The 20,376-nt window shown below is 44.1% G+C and overlaps 2 protein-coding genes across 2 annotated transcripts in view; both read left to right on the top strand.

The window, feature by feature from the left end:
- LOC141047338 (uncharacterized) overlaps positions 1 to 10,260 on the top strand; it is a 148,070-nt gene extending 137,810 nt beyond the window's left edge. Inside the window, 1 exon segment of the mRNA XM_073542399.1 lies at positions 9,529 to 10,260. Within this exon segment, the coding sequence (XP_073398500.1) occupies positions 9,529 to 10,058 (530 nt within the window). The 3' untranslated portion in view covers positions 10,059 to 10,260.
- A 121-nt stretch (positions 10,261 to 10,381) lies between these two features.
- On the top strand, positions 10,382 to 15,396 carry LOC141047319 (uncharacterized). The gene is made up of 6 exons (XM_073542381.1): positions 10,382 to 12,018; positions 12,586 to 12,649; positions 12,723 to 12,836; positions 12,952 to 13,153; positions 13,612 to 13,771; positions 13,880 to 15,396. Exons 1-6 carry the CDS (start codon positions 11,987 to 11,989, stop codon positions 14,910 to 14,912), a joined length of 1,605 nt encoding a protein of 534 aa, XP_073398482.1. The 5' UTR covers positions 10,382 to 11,986; the 3' UTR covers positions 14,913 to 15,396.
- The last annotated feature ends 4,980 nt before the right edge of the window (positions 15,397 to 20,376 follow it).

Here is a 20,376-nt window from a genome sequence, read left to right as displayed (position 1 = left end):
ATTCCAGTGTCGGTAATGAGACGAGAATTAGCATTATGGAAGATGAGTCTATGAGGAACGTATTCAGCTGCCGACTCCGAGGGAGAAACTGCTTGTTGTCTGTGGCCTAAATATATAGGTTTTATTAGTAGATGTCAGGGGAAAAAACAATGTTGTAAACTAATAAAAATACCATTGCTGCTTGGGTCCCCGCCAGTCTCTGTATTTTCTTGACAGTCCTAGCGAACGTGTAATTCCTAAAGCTAATCAGCTGCCGAAGCAGTGAGTAACATAGCCAGTGATTGGGAGCATGGAGGAGATGTCTAAGTCAGCAGTTCAGCTTATATTCCAGTCCATACAAGATTAGAGAATACAACATCCTAACATTCTATCTCCTCATATGTTTCCCTTATTATCTCCAGTAACAAGTATAATTTTTTTTTTCAAACAATGTAATAAAAATGCATAAGTGATGTAAATATTAAAAAAAAAACATAAAATAAATCAACCTCCCCAACCCCACCTGTGTATTATTACACAGGATTTTTATGATGTTACATCGGCTCATCTTCTTATTCAGGTCTCTACAATATCGGATCCTCTCAGTGACGATCTTCTATATAAGGGAATTTTCCTGATTTACCCATCAAAGATGGATGTGGACAGAGACAAGATGGCGGAGAGGATATTACACCTCACCCTAGAGATCCTCTTCCGGCTTACTGGAGAGGTGAGAGATTCTGATGACGTCACATTACATCATTCTTATCTATGGGAATAACAGATGGACAGAACTGGAGAGGTGAGGACTCTGGAAATGTCTGTAGTGAGATTTATTAATGTGTCTCTCCATAACCAGGATTACACAGTAGTGAAGAAGACCTCTAGTGAGCGCTGTCAGGACCCTGTGTCTGAGGGATGGGGAAGACCCCTGAGCCCAATCACGGAGCCTCCACCTGACCCCCTGATACATGAGGACATCAATGATCAGAAGATCCTAGAACTCACCTACAAGATGATTGCGCTGCTGACTGGAGAGGTGACACTGCTGGGAATGCTGGGATATTATACAGTAACGCTATGAAGGGATCGGGGGGATGATTGTATCATTGTATGTGTCAGGTTCCTATAAGGTGTCAGGATGTTGCCGTCTATTTCTCCATGGAGGAGTGGGAGTATTTAGAAGGACACAAAGAACTGTACAAGGACATCATGATGGAGGTTCCCCAGCCCCTCACATCACCAGGTAATAGACAGGACTAAATACACACGGCCTATAATTATCTGTATGTAAAGAATGAATTCAGTCCCTGTATGTGTTTCCTCCAGATCTATCCAGTAAGAGGACAACACCAGAGAGATGTCCCCGTCCTCTTCTACATGACTATAAACAAGAAGATCCCAATGTTCCTCAGGATCATCAGGTAGATGGAGAGAAGGTGTCATGAGATCTCCCCTATGATGTGTAGATGGCTGTGAAGGTCTTGTGCTCAGTCTTGTTTTATCCGCCAGTATTATATGTTTTATACTTGTGTAATGAGAACGGTGGAGATGGCAGGATTAGAGCTGATCATAGATGTGACTTCTCCATCTGTCTGTGACTTTTACAATATTCTTTTCAGGGTGAAGATCTGACCCATATTAATACTACAGAGACATATGTGAGAGGTGATGAGTGGTGTAAAGAGGAGATTCCTACATATGACTACCCAGGTGAGTAGTAACCACTAAATGCAGAGAAGTCACAGATTCTTCTCAATCACCAGCTGTGGCTGCTTTATCGGTTGTGTAGTCTGGTCGTATCACAATCATATGATCACCATTTTGCCTCCCGACTACAACATTCTCCTTCACCCAAAACTGTTCTAATGACTTTGGGCATTGAAAGCCCTTTTCTATAGGACATACCACCTGGAGGATCCACCAACCCTCTGGGATTAGAAGACGCTGACCGTTACCTGCCCAGATCTGTAAACTACAAAGCCAAATAACAGCGTATGAAGAATGTGCTGACAAGTTAGAAAATCACTTAAAGAAAAGTATTATGATGGGCCAGTAAGAGAAAGCGGAGGGTAATGATGCTGCTGGCTTCCTAGATCCCTGATATCTTATTGGATGAATCTACCTTCTCTCCCTTCTGTGCTGCTGAATGTCTCATATGGTCCCTACAAGACCAGGTCCAGTCTTTCTGGCCAAACTTCGCTTTTATGAGCGACAACATTAAATGTGCAGTGAGGCCAAGTGTGAATTTCTGTACAATAACAGTAGTTTCCCTTTATCCTGACTTTTCATTTCCTTTTTAAACTGACTAACTTCAAATAGGATCACGATAAAGTACAAAAAAAACATTACTCTTGTGCCATGATATATCTCTAAGCTGTAATATACATGTGCATCTCACAAAATTAGAATATCATCAAAAACTTAATTTATTTCAGTTCTTCAATACAAAAAGTGAAACTCATATATTATATAGAGTCATTACAAACAGAGTTATCTATTTCATGTGTTTATTTTTGTTAATGTTGATGTTTGTGGCTTACAGCTAATGATGAGCGAGTATACTCGTTGCTCTCGTTTTCCCGAGCATGCTTGGGTGTCCTCCAAGTATTTTGCGTGCTCGGAGATTTAGTTTGTGTCAATGCAGCTGCATGATTTGTGGCTGCTGGACAGCCTGAGTACATGTGGGATTTCCCTGTTTGTTAGGGAATCCCCACATGTATTTTTACAGATTATTATTTATTTATATAGCACCTTTAATTCCGTGGTGCTGTACATGAGAAGAGGTTACATACAAAGTTGTAGATATCATTTACAGTAAATAAATTTACAATGACAGACTGGTACAGAGGGGAGAGGACCCTGTCCTAGCGGACTTACATTCTCCGGGATAATGGGGAAGAGACAGAAGGTCGGGGGTGCAGCAGTTCTGGTGGTGGTAAGGCGGCAGCTCGGGTGTTGGTGAGGCGGCAGAATGGTTATTGCAGGCTGTAAGCTTTCCTGAAGAGACGGGTTTTCAGGTTCTGTCTGAAGGATCCGATGGTGGTGGATAATCGGACGTGTTGAGGCGGGGAATTCCAGGGAATGGGGGATAATCGGGAGAAATCTTGGAGGTGGTTGTGTGAGGAACGAATAAGTGTGGAGGAGAGTAGGAGGTCTTGGGAGGATCGAAGATTACATGAGGGAAGATATTGGGAGATTAGTTCAGAGATATAGGGAGGGGATAGGTTGTGGATGACTTGGAAAGGTCAGTGTTAGTAGTTTGAACTGGATACGCTGGTGAATTGGGAGCCAGTGGAGGGATCTGCACAGGGGAGAGACAGGGGAGTAGCGAGGAGAGAGGTGGGTTAGTTGGGCAGCAGAGTTGAGGACAGACTGGAGTGGTGCAAGAGAGTTAGCAGGGAAGCCACAGAGGAGAGTGTTGTAGTAGTCAAGGCGGGAGATAATGAGGGCATGTGGAGAGTAGAAGTGTGGAGGAGAGTAGGAGATCTTGGGAGGATTATGTGAGGGAAGATATTGGGAGATTATTTCAGAGATATAGGGAGGGGACAGGTTGTGGATGGCTTTATAGGTCAGTGTTAGTAGTTTGAACTGGATTCATTGGGGAATTGGGAGCCAATGGAGGGATTGGTAGATGGGAGAAACAGGGGAGTAGCGAGGAGAGAGGTAGATTAATCAGACAGCAGAGTTGAGGACAGACTGGAGTGGTGCAAGAGAGTTTGCGGGGAGGCCACAGAGGAGGGTGTTGCAGTAATCAAGGCAGGAGATAATGAGGGCATGCCCAAGAGTTTTAGTAGATTGAGGGCTGAGGAAGGGATGGATTCTGGAAATATTTTTGAGTTCTAGGCAACATGAGGTGGCAAGAGTTAGGATGTGCGGTTTGAAGGACAGGGCATAGTCAAGAGTTACACCGAGGCAGCGGATTTCAGGTGCGGGAGAGAGCGTGATGCCGTTTACCGTAATAGATAGGTCGGGTAGGGAAGATACATGAGATGGAGGAAAGATGATGAGTTCAGTTTTCTCTACATTGAGTTTTAGGAAGCGAGAGGTGAAGAAGGAGGATATGGCTGATAGGCACTCCGGGATTCTGGACAGCAGAGAGGTGACATCTGAGCCAGAGAGGTAGATCTGAGTGTCGTCCGCATACAGGTGGTACTGGAAGCCATGGTACTTTGAGTTGTCCTAGGCCAAGGGTATAGATGGGAAAAAAGTAGGGGCCCCAAGACAGAGCCTTGGGAACTACAACAGAGAGAGGGCGGGATGAGGAGGTAGTGTGGGAGTGGGAAACGCTGAATGTGCGGTCAGAAAGGTATGAGGCAATCCAGGATAGGGCAAGGTCTTTGATGCCAAGGGAATAAAGAATCTGTCGCAGTAGGCGACTGTGTCGAAGGCAGAGGACAGGTCGAGAAGGAGGAGAATGGAGAGCTGTCTGTTAGCTTTGGCTGTGAGTATGTCATTAGTAATTTTGGTCAGGGCAGTTTCGGTGGAGTGGTGGGGGCAGAAGCCAGATTGGAGGTTGTCAAGGAGAGAGTTAGATGAGAGGTGGGAGGAAAGTTGAGCATGGACATGCTGCTCAAGGAGTATGGAAGCAAACGGGAGCAGTGTTATTAGGCGATAGCTGTGCATAGCAGTTGGGTCAAGGTTAGTTTTTTTGAGGATGGTTGTGATGGTGGCATGTTTGAAGGCATAGGGGAAGGTACCAGAAGATGGCGATAGGTTGAAGAGATGAGTTAGAGCTGGAATAAGTATGTTACTGAGGTTGGGGAGCAGGTGGGAAGGTATGGGGTCAAGTGCACAGGTGGTGAGGTGTGATTTGGAAAGAGGTGAGTAAGCTCTCCTTCAGTGTTGTTGGAGAGGGAGGTTATTAGGGAAAAGCAGAGGTCTGTTATATGGAGTGGTTGGGGTGGTGGAACAGTAAAGGTTTGACTTGTTTAGTTGATCTTATTTTTGAAGTAGGTGGCAAAGTCCTCGGCAGAGATGAGGGGAGTCGGAGGTGGCAGTGGTGGGAGGAGGAGAGAGTTAAATGTGCTGAACAGTTGTTTTGGGTTGTAGGATAATGAGGATACAAGGTTTGTGAAATAGGTCTGTTTAGCAGAGGTGAGGGCTAATTTGTAGGCAAGTGTAGCTTGTTTGAAAGCAGTGAAGTCGTCTGGCTGGCATGTTTTCTTCCAACGCCGCTCCACAACCCTGGATGTTTGTCAAAGTTTTTTGTGAGATTGTTGTGCCAGGATTGCCTATGAGTCTATGGCTGATGTGAGGTTGGCGTTGTAAAAAGCGGTGGAGCTGTCCGTGTCATGGAGTGAAGATATGGACAGAGACAGAAGAGAGTCTGAGAATGTCTAGGTGTGCGAGGTTCCTGCGAGGATGTGCTAGTGGCTGGACATGGAGGGCGGGTGAGGAGGACAAGGATGAGAAGGTGAGTAGATGGTGGTCAGAAAAGGGAAAGGGAGAGGTTGTGAGATTAGATAGGGAACAGAGACGGGTGAAGACCAGGTCTAATGTATGTCCGTCTGTGTGGGTGACTGTGGAGGACCACTAAGTCCAAAGGATGAGGTAAGGGACAGGAGTTTGGAGGCTGGTGGGTGTCAGTAGGGATATTAAAGTTGCCCATGATGATGGTGAGGATGTCAGCAGAGAGAAAGTGAAGAAGCCAGGTGGAGAATTGGTCAAGGAAGGCAGTGGCTGAGCCTGGTGGTTGGTATATGACAGCCATTTGGAGATTAGAGGGAGAGTAGATACGGTCAGAGTGAACCTCAAAAGAAGGGAGGATAAGGGAGGGTGGGTGTTGGATAGGGTTGAAGGAGCAGTTTTTGGAAAGAAGGAAACCCACTCCTCCGCCATGTCTGTTGCCAGAGTGAAGAGTGTGGGTAAATTGGATGCCACCGTAACTCATTGCAGCAGGTGAGGCCGTATCAGGTCTCAGTGAGGGCCAGGAAGGAAAGGTTGTGGGAAATAAAGAGATTATGGATCACGTGGAGCTTGCGGCAGACAGAGTGGGCATTTCAAAGTGCTCCAGAGAGAGGAAACAGGGGGGGGGGGGGGGGTCAGTGGCACAGATTTTAAGTGTCAGATATTACGGTAGTTTCTCTTAATGTGAGAAGTATAGGGGTGAGGATTAGTGGGATGTATGAGGCGAGGGGGTCAGGATTGGGGGATATGTCAACAGCAGTGAGTAGAAGCAGAGAAAGGGAAAGCAGGTGGGTGAAGGAGAGTGATCGGCTTATATTATATTTTAGTAGGATTGATTTATTCTGTATAATAGTTGGATTGTGATGGGATCAGCTTGCCTCACTTATGTGAGTCTACAACTCCCTGGTAGTCTTAAAAGGTCTCCATTTCTACTGAGATCTAAATTTAATACACCTCAGCTCAGCACTATTATAAAAAGTTATCTTTAAATGTTCATTATTTCCTCTTGAAATTCCTCTGACAGAAAATAGTTCAGCTTGCCAAGAGCCACCGAGCCCCATACTCTAAATACCCCAGAGAGGTTTCACCACTAGTTACTCATTTTTTTTATTGAAGATGACTGTTGAGTTTGATCATTTCAGTAGATGTGTTGAAGTCTATACAGTACTCAGTTTTTGACTGTGACGCCCCTGAGGCTCAGTCACCACAGAGGTACTGCACCTTCTCCTAAGGTGTAGTGCCCCACCAACTAGGTAAGTTGGGAACTCCTTTCCACACTCCAACACCTGCACCCCACACACAGGATAGTTCAGCACTGACCACATTGCGGCTCATGCTTAGAGGGTAGCAGAGCACCTTTCGTGGGTCCTTGCTTCGTAACACGAGATGTGCTGGGAGGTGGGTCGAGTGGAGATCCATATAAAAGAGTGGGAAGGTTTAGAATTAGGGGTTCAGTCTGAGTGGAGTCTGAGAGAGGCGTAAGGACAGTCAGTCAGGAGAGTCTGAGGACGGGTCCGAAGTGATGGAGTGCTGCAACTGCCTCAGTGATCTGAGCCAGCTGGCACGGGAAAGGAACAGGAGAAAGATGTAGAACTGCAACCTAAGCTTCCATAAGAGAGAGAAGGAACAGCACGGAATGAAGGAGTAGGAGAACAGAGAGGAGTTGTGGGTTGGAAGAGGAACCCTGCCTATAGGTTCTCAGCGCAAGGTCGGGGCCCGGTCCCCGAGGTTGTATGGACACTTATGGTTCTGCAGCAGACACCGGTGGAATAGTTGGCTGTAAATGCATTACTCCCATCCAAGACTTGGGGCACAACAGCATCTGTATTGGGAGCCAGGACTCAGGATAAAGGGAGTCCCCGAAGTAGGCTACAGCTGTCTGCCGTACAAGGAGAGTTGTTAGGAACATCTGACAGGAGGAACTTCAGAGTACCACGGTACTGGAGCTCTTCACACTAAAAGGCGCAATAGAGGAGTCGTTCAGGAAAGGTACATGTTGGCGGAGTGTTGGAGAGAAGAACCCTGACTAGCCCGGGAGGTTGATTGAGTCTCTGCCCCGGAGGACACAGCACGGAGGCAGGCACCAGTGTGTACCACGAACTGTGAGTAAAGCTTTGGAACTACAAGCCCTGGTGTCTTCCAGTCATTGTGCGCCAACACCGTCAGCACCGCAACATCTGGGTATCATCCTTTACACTACCAGCGCCTATACACTGCCCTGGGGTTACAGCTTCACCATCTATGCTGCAACACACCATCAGCCCCAGAGGATTTGCACGCAGCGTTGGCTTAACATCTTGCTTGCCAAACACCACAGGTGGCGTCACGAACTATACCACATAAACTACATTAAAAACCACCATTACTTGGGCGCCCAGAGCCACGGACCGGGTCACCGCTGCTGTGACACATTCCCCTGACACCGGCCCGGTACCGAGTACCCCACAGCCCTGGGTGAGGGGGCGACCAAACTACAGTAGCTGGTTTCCAAAATACTCTGATTTACCAACTTCCTACAACCAGTTTTGTGTTCCTAATACGGGCACATTTTTCAAATCTGACATGTGTCACTTTATGTGGTGATAACTTAGGAATTTTACACAATGGATAATAGGAAACAAGTTGACCTTACAAATTATTCTCAAAATTCTCTTGAATCTTCTGGTTCCCATGTCTCCTCCATTACCAGTACCGCCTGCAGAATGAATAAGGTGGCTCCTGGTGACAGAAGCAGACGTTGCAGGAGCAGATCTCAGAGGAGATGTGACACGCCATGTGCAGAAGAAAAGTGACACCATTTTAGAAATTATAACCACGAATGAATTAATCTTTAGAGGTAGTGAATATTTTGACTCTACAGCTCCTTTCCAGATATTAATGTGCAGTGGATGTTGGAGGGTAAAAATTGCACTTTTGCCATTTTATTACCCAACACATGGTGCCCAGATTGTGTTCCAGGGGACACACACAATAAATTAAGTGGGTTCTTCTCGCTGTAGTAATGCCAAACACATTGATGCTAAATGTGGTTTGGGCACACTGCAAGGCTCAGAATCGAGGGGGAGATTTGACTTTGGGAGAGCGGATATTGCTGGATTGGTTTATGGAAGCCATGTTGCTTTTCAAGAGCCTTTGAGCCACTAATATTGTGGGAACCTCTATTTTTCTATTGAAAGATGATGGACCTAAGTGGGGACTTGTTTTTTGGGAGATAAATAGAAGTTTTTATTGGTATTATTTTTGCCTACATAACATTGTTTGCTTGCTTTTTATTCCATGTTTGTGAGGCAGAATGAACAACAGTTCATACTGTGAGGTTTTTTATTAGACTGAAAATGGTCATTGTATTGGTGTATAATTCAATAAATATTTTTGCATAACTTGATATTTTTACAGACAGTTTAAGTAGAAATGTTCAAAAATATAAAATTTAAGGATATTTTATTCAAAAATAATAATTGGTTTTATTCCAAGCAGATGACTGGACCAGGAGATCAGAGGGACAGCTGACATCTTTAATCTTTAAAACAGATGATTTAAAGATCCCACAGGATACAATTGAAGTGAACGCCATTATTCCAGATATACCGTCATCCCTTCACAGCAAAGATCGACCATCTGATCCTATGATGAAACAGGTCCGGTCTTCTGATTCATTACCGACTACTAAGGAAAATCAAAGTCACCAAATAAGCATAGAAAAACGAACTGCGCCTAAAGCAAAGAAGCCATTTTCAGTTTCAGAATGTGGAAATAATTTTCCTCTCGAAAACTCTTTTCTTAAACATCAAAAAATTCACACAGCGAAGAATAGCTTTTCTTGTTCCAAGTGTGGGAAAAGTTTTAGCCAGAAAGCATCACTTGATAGCCACCAGAGAACCCACCCAAGGGAGAAGCCTTTTCCATGTTCAGAATGTGGGAAATGTTTTATCAGGAAAGCGCATCTGGATAACCACCTGAGAACGCACACAGGGGAGAAGCCTTTTTCATGTTCAGAATGTGGGAAATGTTTTAACCGGAAATGGCTTCTTGACACCCATCAGAGATCTCACATAGTTGAGAAGCCTTTTTTATGTTCAGAATGTGGGAAATGTTTTAAATGGAAGTCAGATGTTGTTATACACCAGAGAACCCACAAAGAGGAGAAGCCTTTTTGCTGTTCAGAATGTGGGAAATGTTTTAACCAGAAATCAGATGTTGTTATACACCAAAGAACACACACAGGGGAGAAGCCATTTTCATGTTCAGAATGCGGGAAATGTTTTACCCGGAAATGGCTTCTTGACAGCCATCAGAGAACCCATACAGGAGAGAAGCCTTTTTTATGTTCAGAATGTGGGAAATGTTTTAAACGGAAATCAGATGTTGTTATACACCAGAGAACCCACACAGGGGAGAAGCCTTTTTGCTGCTCAGAATGTGGGAAATGTTTTGTTGAGAAAACCAATCTTAAAAGACACCAGAGAACCCACACAGGGGAGAAGCCTTTTTGCTGTTCAGAATGTGGGAAATATTTTGTTGAGAAAACCAATCTTAAAAAACATCAGAGAACTCACACAGGGGAGAAGCCTTTTTCATGTTCAGCATGTGAGAAATGTTTTGTTAATAAATCATCTCTTGTTAGTCACCAAAGAATTCACATAGGGGAGAAGACTTTTTCATATTCTTAGTGTGGGATATGTTTTACACACAAATCAACTCTTAATGAACTTCCAAAAGGTCACACAGGGGAGAAACCTTTTTCATGTTCAGAATGTTGGAAATGTTTTAACCGAAAATTGTATTTTGTTAAAAGGGATTATCCACTGCTAGGATAACTCTTTGTCACTCCTCATGTTTGGCCTCGTTAAAATAAAAACATTCATACTCACACAGAGATTAGAGGATGATGTACAAGGTTTGGGCTACCATAATGCTTATAAGCAAACACTGGATCTTCACAGCCAGCAAATAAACAGTCTGTTTAACCCCTTAATGTCCAATGACGGGCGGAATCCATCATTGGACGGCTCCCCCTGTTTGGTGCTGGCTCTGACGATGAGCCCGCACCTTTTCAAGGACATGACAGCTGATCTGATCAGCTACCATGCGCCCCGAACAGCTGCGGGTGGAATTGTGATCTAACGGCGGCTGTTAACATGTTAAATGCCGCTGTCAAACACTGACAGCGGCATTTAACATACATGCGCAGGAAAGCGCGTCATTACCTCCTCCCATCGGCGCCTGTGTCACATGACCATGGGTCGTCGATGGGTTGGCATGACAACCTAGGGTCAGCAGGAGACCCCTGTGGTTGTCATAGCCGGATAGCTATGAGCGCCGCCCAACGGTCGACACTAATAGCAAGTGAGAATATATGCTACATAGAGCAGGGCTGCAGCCCTGCTCTATGTAGCACAAGCAATGGGATAATCGCAGCTTCTAGTCTTCCATGGGGACCATTGAAGCAAGTAAAAAGTTAAAAAAAAAAGTTTTTCAAAATATTCAAAAAATAAAAAAATGTAAAAGTTGAAATCACCCCCTTTTGCCCCATTCAAAATAAAACAATAAAAAAAAATCAAATATACACATATTTGGGATCTCTACGTTCAGAATTGCCCCATTTATCAATTTGTATTAATTTTTATAACCGGTAAACAGCACAGCGAGGAAAAAAATCCACACGCCAGAATTACGTTTTTCTTGGTCGCTGCAACACTGCAATAAAATGCTACGGATCTTGGAAAATGGCAACAGGTTTTTTTTTAACAAACTTTTGAATTTTTTTTTTTTCACTAAAAGAAAAAAGAGCTTAGACATGTTTGAGGTCTGTGAACTCGTAATGATCTGGAGAATCATACTGGCAAGTCAATTTTAGCATTTAGTGAGCATGGTAAATAAAAAAAATACAAAAAACACTTGTGGAATTCCACTTTTTTTTTTTTTGCACTTTCACTGCATTTGGATTTTTTTTCCCGCTTTCCAGTACATGATATGGTAAAATCAATAGTCCCTTTCAAATATACAAATTGTCCCGCAAAAAACAAGTCAACACACGGCCATATTGACGGAAAAATAAAAAAGTTTTGGCCATGGGAAGAAGGGGAGCAAAAAATGGAAACGCAAAAAACGGAAATACCCCTGGTCTTTAAGGTGGTAATATGGTTGATGACCAAGAAAATCACAAAAATATCCAGATAAGAGGTATACTTGAAAGCATCAATACATGATTTTCCAACACTGCTGATATTATTCAATAATATCCTTGTTGATCCTATTGATAAGGAGCTGGAGATCGACAAGGCGCACCGTACACTAGACAATCATGAAAAACACATACAATTGCTCACAGATCTATCCTGAATGACACTTGAAATCACTTAGGAAAATGGAACATTGCTTGCTTTGAAAGATCCAAGTGACATGAGACAATTCTGTGATGCCCTGGACATTCTCAGAATCCATATATCTGACTGGCCACCTGCTCCACCATTGCCACAGAGAGTTCCAGCACGTTGCAATAGATGTTCAATGGATCAAGATCTTAATGACGATGAACCTAGACTGGACAGGAACCTGACAATCATATGATATCCTGAAATTAATCTGGTCTTCTCTGATGAGACAGTTTGCAGATGATTACTTATTAATGTGAGTATATAATTACATATAGCTGAATAGAGTTTTATGTTCCTCTCTCCCACTATATAGAATGTCTCAGTTCATATAAGATCTTAGAACTGCATATAAGTTGAGCTCACATTATATTACTGTAATATCCGGCTGTATTACTTTACTCACTATATATTCCATGGATCCAAGATGCGCCGTACGCCTACATCGTTAAAAAAATCGCGCTCGCGCGCGCGTGTGCGCTCGGTGTGCGCCCAAAAATAGCATTACAGTCTATGTGGTCGCTGATGAGCGCTTGGCAGCGCGCACGTCAGCGCCTTGTGCGCGCACGTGATTTGAGTAAACAATGTCTAGACACTTGTCTAAAACTCCCCCTAAATAAGCAACATTGTTTGGGAGGAGTGTAAATAAAAGAAGGTGTCTTCAGGGACAATTACTCTACAGACAGCCTTGCAGAGAGCAGACAAGAGCCTAAAAGTGTGGATTCAAGCTTCAGGAGCCAAAATATGAGTATTCTTCAACATAATGTCTGTGTGTCCTGTACAATTTTATAATGTACTAATGTATTTTTTGTTTTCTTTTCAGCATGTCTTCTTCTGGATCAGTGTATTCGCCATCTCGGCAAGAACTGGCCCAAGCTGATCATGAGGTGAGGATCTTGCTGCCTTTGGGTAAGTATAGCTGCCTCTAGAAATGTGTTTTAATTTTTTCTTTCTTTACAGACATCGGACACAGGCAGTGAAGATGGAATGCGGGAGCGGTCTGAGCGGGAGCAGTCTGAGCGGGAGGATTCTGAGCGGGAGCAGCGTAGTCAAGTCGTGGCGAGGAGACGCAATGTTAGTATATATATATATTTTTTTTCTGTCTTTATTTATCTTGCTTTTTCTCTGTTTCTTTTTGTATCTGTTTCATTTTCCAAAATTCAAAACATTATAATATTATTTTTTCTAGGTTCCACAGCGGGATGATGAAGAAGTAGTGTACATCGACAACGAGCACCTGATCCGCCTCGTTGAGGAGCGTATCCCGTTGTGGGACAGCCGTGACCAGCAGTACAAAGACACAGTGGTGACCTGGCAGCTCTGGAATGAGGTGGCCGCAGCGATGATGGGTGGCTGGGACAGCGCCTCTGCAGCTTCCAAAAGGGCGTTCAGTAAGTATAAAGATGCATAGATTTTTGGACCTGATGGTGCTGATGTGTTTTTGCAAGATATATTCTTGCATTAAACACATCAATGCCTTGTGGAATACATTGATTTTTGTCTTCAACTGCTGCATTGCTTTATGGTCCTGATGGTGCTGGTGTTTTTTTGGCAAGATATATTCTTTCATTAAAAACACCAATGCCATGTGGAAAAAAGTGATTGCTTTGTCAACTGCTGTCTTGATCCGGTTTTCACTCTTGCTCCTGATGATACTGTTGTTTTCGCTGCTACATATATTCTAGCAGGAAACATAACAATGTCCTCAGTATCAACAGTGACTGCATTGTGTCTAGAATTTTATTTGTGCTGCAGCATTGACTGTTTGCAAAGTTATATCCGGTGTGTGTGCTGATAATTAAGTTGCCTTAAGTGCATTTTCTAATTTTTTTTTTCTTTTTCCCAACAGTGAACAATATCCGCACACGTTGGCGCTGGATGAAGGACCGCTTCAACTCTGATGTTCGTGCTGAGGGACAGGTTCTGAGTGGTTCAGCGGCAAGGCGCAGAAGAAAGTACCGCTATCATCACGAGTTGGCTTTCCTGAGACCGGTCCTTGCCAGCAGAGCGTAAGTTTTTTTTTTTTTTTGGGTTTCTTATTACTATGTGCTTTTCAATTCCACAGGTGATGCTTCTTGTAAGTAGATGATACTAATGTTTTCCCTTTCTTTCCACAGCACTTGGAGCAGCACCCTGCAACCTGTCCCGGGAGCGGTTCTTCATCGATCGACCTCGGACCCGTCCCAGCCATCCGACAGCCAGGAAGCATCTTGCAGGTCAGCAACACAGACAGCTGGTGACCAGAAAGCTGGTCCATCAAGTGTTCCCCTGTCCCAGGTCTCTGTCACTGGTTATGCGGGCACTACCCGCCAGCAGCAGAGGGCCTTGGACAGACCTGTCATGCCCGAGTTCATGCTCTTGAGCGAGGCCTTTAAGGGCAGCCTCAAGGCGTCCGCCAGAATGGAAAGCGGTTTTTCCCTGATGGAACATGGTTTTAACCACATGGAACACCGCTTCCACTCTGTTGACCAGCGCCTTGACCGTCTGGAGGCCGACCTCAACATGCCAGCGCACCATTTTTTCAGTAAAATTGAACAGGGCATGGCGGAACACCTTAGTCCTGATCAACAGCTGAGTGCGTTACAGGCCTGCAACACTGCTTACTTGCAGGCTATGCAGCAGAATCGGTATGTGCAGCAGTCAGTGGTGTCATTTCCAACAGTTCCACTGCTGACTCGCTTCACCACACTACCGACTTCTGCTGCATACCACTGCACGGCCACCTGCATTCCCAGCGAATCCGGACACCACCCCATGTCTGAGTGCTGCTGGACACTCCTCCGCCACCACCACTATGGCAAACGCTGCTCTTGTAAGGAGCACCACCACCGCCACAGCTCCACCAGCTTGGAGCCAAACCACCACAGAACCTGCTTGAGCCACAGACACCACCAGTCAACACCAAAGGAGCACCGCCAGCACTCCTCAGCAACAGAGCACCGCCAGCACTCCTCAGCAACAGAGCACCGCCAGCACTCCTCAGCAACAGAGCACCGCCAGCACTCCTCAGCAACAGAGCACCGCCAGCACTCCTCATCAAAGGAGCACCGCCAGCACTCCTCATCAAAGGAGCACCGCCACCACCACTCCTCATCTTCAGAGCACCGCCACCAATACTCCTCCTCGGAGTCCCCCAAGAACTTTGGCTGAGATCCCAGACAGGCAGCCACCTGCTCGGAGCACCGACATAACTTTCTCCCCTTCTAGGAGCACCGCCACTGCCACTTCTAGCAGCACCGCCACCACAGAGCCGCAAAGGGGTGATCCGCATTCCCTATTTTACGGGGCAACGACACAGTCCACCATCACCAGGCGGTCGACCAAAGTAAGGCACAGGCTGCAAATCGGTCCGGGCAGGATATTCCTGCGCCAAAGAAGAAAAAAAAACAACTTTGTTTGTCCATCCTCCCTCTCCTCCTAATGTGTCTCAACCTGCCTCGATGTCCATTCCAGAGCTCCCTTCCCCCAGTACTTTCGTTTCCCCTTCTCCTAGAACCCCTTCCTCAACCTCCAGTCGTTCCTCGTCTCTCCACACACCCAAAGTATCCCAATCTTCCCCCTAACGTCATTCCTAATAAAAAAATTTTTTTTATTTTTTGTTACAAAATAAATGTGCACTTGTGCTTTCAAAATATTTTGATTGGTTACTGTGTCAATCGCCGACTACACACACTGCACCGTACACACACTGCGCCGTACACACACTGCGCCGTACACTTAGCGTTTTTGCCACCAGATATCTCCATTACTGAGACATGCTTCTTGTGTCAGTCTTGGAGATATGTGTTGTCAACGAAACCAATCTACATGACTTGTCTTTTCAACAACAGTCTCTACATTCTTGTAATATTGCACAGACTGGATCCAGCAGAGTTCCACAACTCCACTCCTCAAGATACACCATCAGATCATGTTGTATGGAATCCTCTTTTTTTTTGTGCTCTTGTGAAGCAGTTAGCAACGGAGCTATGGATTTCATTACAACATGATCTGTTGGTGGACCGTGAGGAGTGGAGTTGGGGAACCGTGCTGGATACAGTCTGTGCAATATTAAAAGAATGTAGAGACTGCTGTGAAAAAGACAAGTCATGTAGATTGGTTTCGTTGACAACACATATCTCCTTGACTGACACAAGAAACATCAGTAATGGAGATATCTGGTGTATTGCACACGCTAAATTATGGAAGAGTTCCCCAACTACAGTGTTAAAAGCCAACAAACAAATCATGTTTTTAGTAATTCCATTTGAGTTGCAAAAAAAATAAAAAAGGAAACATGATCTGTTGGTTGACATTTAGGACTACATTTTGTAAACCTTGGCATAGAGGATGGTGTTGAGTGCGAGGCATATCTATTGTTACCTTGCCTTTTTTTTCCCGTTGGAATTTAACTATTAGAGAAAAGGCAAGGAACTATAGATATACCTTGTAAATAACCACATACTCTATTACGTGTTTGTGGAAGAAACACATTACTGATGGTGAAAATAAATATACTTCCCAAATACCCTGACCTTGCATCACTATCACACCTGGGCAGGTGAATTGATTCTGAACCTGCAGCGTTGCTATAACTCTCCATATATTTTGCAGAAAAGTGTAGTGACGTTGCAGTTTAATCTGTATTGTAATGGCCATTTGTGATAAGTATTCAGCATGACACAAGGCCTGGGTATTTTACCTGACACAGTTGTATTATCTCCACCATCGCTGTTAATTGAACACACTGTAGAGATTATAAAGGTAATAATACAACTTGTGTGTGTATGTCACCTACTCAGGAGTATTAGTGAATTCATGATGCACAAAACACAGCATCATAAATTCACTGAGACACCTGGCTACTTGCTAATGGTATTGGGAGTGTAAAAACAGAGAATGCAGTCAGTACAGGTATCAAAACAGGTTTTTTAATAACATACCAACAACATGCAATACATTTTTTTTACACCATTTGCTCTTGCCATTCCACCCGTCCTACATCTGAGTTGAAGTAGGCCACAAATTGGTCCCTCATTTGGCCAACTTCGACGGATGACCTGACAGGGTGCTGTGTAAATTCAGGCAATGGATTAGGAGCAACATCATCAAGATCTAAGTTCGGGGGCTCATGAGAAATTACAAAATTATGTAGAACAACACAGGCCTTGACCACCTCATCCACTGTTTCCAGTTTAAGATTAATAGCTGTGCCAAGAATGCGCCATCTAGATACAAGTACACCAAATGCACACTCTACTGTTCTCCTGGCCCTGGTGAGTCTGTAATTATAAATTCTTTTGTGGAGGTCCAAGTCCTGGCTGGAGTAGGGTTTGAGCAGGTTTTGGCACATCTGGAACACTTCATCACCAACCATTACAAATGACTGTGGCGGACCTTCTGTGTTGGGAAGAGGACGTGGCATGGGGAAATTGAAGTTGTTGCCATACAACCTCCTGCCCATGTCCGATGTCTTAAAAGCCTGGGAGTCATTCCCACGGCCAAATGCCCCAATGTCCACTGCAATAAACTTACAGTCTGCATCCGCAATGGCCATCAGTAAAGTAGAAAAGTACTTTTTGTAGTTATAGAACTCAGAGCCTGTTCTTTTGGGCTTGATAATCCGGATGTGTTTCCCATCCACCGCTCCCAAACAGTTAGGGAAATTGCATACAGTCCAGAATCTGTCGGCGATTTCCAACCACTTGTCTGCGCTAGGCATGGGCATGAATTCGGGACAAAGAACGTTCCACAAAGCCCGGCAGGTGTCCGCTACAATTCCAGACAAGGTGGATATTCCAATCCAGTACTGGAAGTGCAGTGACGAGAGGGTCTCTCCAGTAGCCAGGAATCTGTGACACAAAGAAAACAAAAAAAATTAATATATATATATATATATATATATATAAATTAATATATATATATATTAATGTATACGTAATTTTTTTACACACGTTAAATTAAAAAAAAAAAAGTTCTGCAGCCTTTGGTTCAATACATGGCATCAAAAAATTACCGCAGCCTTTAGTTAACGACATGGTAGAACTGTAATTCCGCTAGATTTGGAAGAGTACATGTCACAACCAAGAAAAATCAGCAGCCATTGGTTTAGCAAAACTACGTACCTTAATGTGACCAGGAGCCGTTCCTCAGGAGTAATCGCACGCCGGAGCTGCGTGTCCTGTCTCCGGATTACTTCTTTTACCCGACCCAGCAGATAGTGAAAGGTTTGTTGGGTCATCCGTATATAGTCTGTAAATTTCTCCGGGTTTGCCTGTAGCTCGCTGTAGAGGGTGCGGTACGCTTCACGGCTCTCCCGGAGTTCAATAATGGGATGTATCCACATACGCCGCTGCTGCCGTCTTTGCTGCCTCTCTCTCTCCCTCTGTTCATGGCAAGCAACGGCATAAGCCTGAGCCGTCCTCATGTCCAGATCCAAGTCAAAGTAAAAGCTCTTCCAGCGCAGATCCATGTTCTCAAGTCAAATGCAAGCAAATGTGAAGAATTCAGCTGTAAACAGGGTCTATATAAAGAATTTCCATAAGACACGCCCACTGCTGTCCCATTGGTGGAGTGTGTTGCAAGAATTTTCCATGGATTTTTTCTCCAGTTTATTGCGCATAAAAAATGCAAACGCATGAAAAACACAAACGCATAAAAACGCTGCGATTTTTTGTAGTTATGCCCACAATAATGCTACAAAATAACGCAGCGTTTACAAGCGTTTCATGTGCGCTCCAAACGCAGCGCAAAAAAACGCTTATGTGAAACTAGCCTTACACCTGTAAAGATAACCACCAGTTACGGACGCTGAGCGGTAGACGTTACTATCTAACATCTATACTTGCTCCCTTAATCTTTCTATCCTTTTTTCCTTTCCCCCTGTATAATATGGCACAACTGAAAACTTGCTCATTGAATGTCAGGACTAAATATTCAAAAGAAAAGAGCTGAAGTGGTACACGTACAATTTCTTTCTCTTCAGGAGACCCACTTTAGGGGCGATCATACACCTCAGTTACTAACATATTATTCATCTTGGAGCCACAGTACAAATGCTGTCTCGAGGTATAAGGTGCGGAGTATAGGCCGACACAAATCACTGCCGCAGACTATGTCAGAAACACTGTCTGACACGGAGGGGAGGTCTGTGTGTGATGAGATCTCCATCTACTCCAAAATGTTTAATATGGCAAACTTCTTTCTCCCTATTTGTGGTCAAATTAAGATAGGTCGTCAATACTTAAATATTTTGCAGAGGGCCTTATCATCATTGGAGTTGACTTTAATTTTGCCTTGGATCCTTCTTTAGACATGGCCCTGGGCTGGAGTCCCCAATTTAAATCACAAAGGCTTTGCTAAACGTGCTCCGGTCTCTCCAACTGGTCGATGTATGGAGGACACTAAATTTAGATGTACAGTAAAGGATTATACGTATTATTCTCTTATAAACAATACACATAGCCCTTTTCTTAATTAGCCATCACTTGCTTATATGGCTACCTACATCTCGGATAGGACCTGCTATATGGTCAGATCATGCTCCTGCATACTGTAATCTGACTGTACCGGACTCCATCAAGGCTTCAGATGTTGGATTGTAAATGTTAATCTGCTGAAATACTCTGTGTCTCAGACCTTTGTGAGACTATAGACTCCTTCAGATATATGAGCATGATGAAACTGCCATACCATTTCAATGGGAAGCACTCAAATGTGTCCTCAGAAGGATATTACTAAAACATGGATCCAGGCTAAAAAAAAGAGAGAGCAACTGAAGTCTCCCATTTGCTTGAGGTAATTGATCTCATTAACAAACAGCATAAAGGATCTGCTTCCCTCCATGTATATGCAGAGCTGCTTAACACTATAAAGGAGCTAAGATAGTTTTATGGATAGGGTACACACAAATATTGTTGAATTTCAGGGCACCTACTTATGGAAGCAACCAAGTGAAAGCTAGATATGGAGCCTCCTCGAGAAAATGACTTAATGTCCTAGACAAGTGAGAACTTTCCAGCAGTTCACTTCCATCTAACAAGAAAAGAAGTTTATTATCACTAAACACATGTGGCTTCCGGGTCGGGTGCCGGCCATGTGCGTGCTTTGTTATCCATGTCCCCTTTCCTCCGTCGATCCCGTATAATTGCCTGTATCTTGATACGTTTGAACTACGACCTGGTGAAGTGCATAGGATTTAAGGCGCATAATATTATGTCTCCATAACATATCTTTATATGGACCGATACCTTTTACATAGTGGACAGAAGCAGCGCCAGCCCTCCAGGAATTCCACCAACATGACCTCTACCGAGGCGACTTCCGTCAGGGATGTCGTGGAGCCCATTTCCACCTCTTCGCCATCCTCTGGGAACATAGATTTGCAAATAGACATCCCCTCTATGGTTGCTAACATTATGGCTAAAATTATGCCGGAAATTAAGTCTACTATTGAAGACTCTTTAAGCGTACAAGGGTCGGCTTATACACGAGTGTATACGGTAACCAGAAAAGAAAAAGCTGTAGTTGTTGACTGATAAATAGGCTGAAATGGTTCATGTTTATTGGTCCCTTCCCAGCATAATGAGACCAGCTCACAGCCAATGGAAGCCATTGTGGTCTCGAACTTTTGTGC

The sequence above is a fragment of the Dendrobates tinctorius genome, unplaced genomic scaffold, assembly GCF_039654945.1.
Source record: "Dendrobates tinctorius isolate UK_male_01 unplaced genomic scaffold, ASM3965494v1 ptg000126l, whole genome shotgun sequence".
Classification (NCBI taxonomy): Eukaryota; Metazoa; Chordata; class Amphibia; order Anura; family Dendrobatidae; genus Dendrobates; species Dendrobates tinctorius.
The sequence above is the reverse complement of the archived record's forward strand: the minus strand, read 5'-3'. Positions and strand labels throughout refer to the sequence as shown.

Bases quoted from the DNA above. Each gene is read 5' to 3' on its own strand.
- LOC141047319 (XM_073542381.1), top strand. From the start codon at position 11,987: ATGAGACAGTTTGCAGATGATTACTTATTAAT. The intron at 12,650-12,722 runs GTGAGGATCTTG...CTTTCTTTACAG, and splicing joins TGGCCCAAGCTGATCATGAG to ACATCGGACACAGGCAGTGA. The intron at 13,772-13,879 runs GTAAGTTTTTTT...TTCTTTCCACAG, and splicing joins CCGGTCCTTGCCAGCAGAGC to CACTTGGAGCAGCACCCTGC.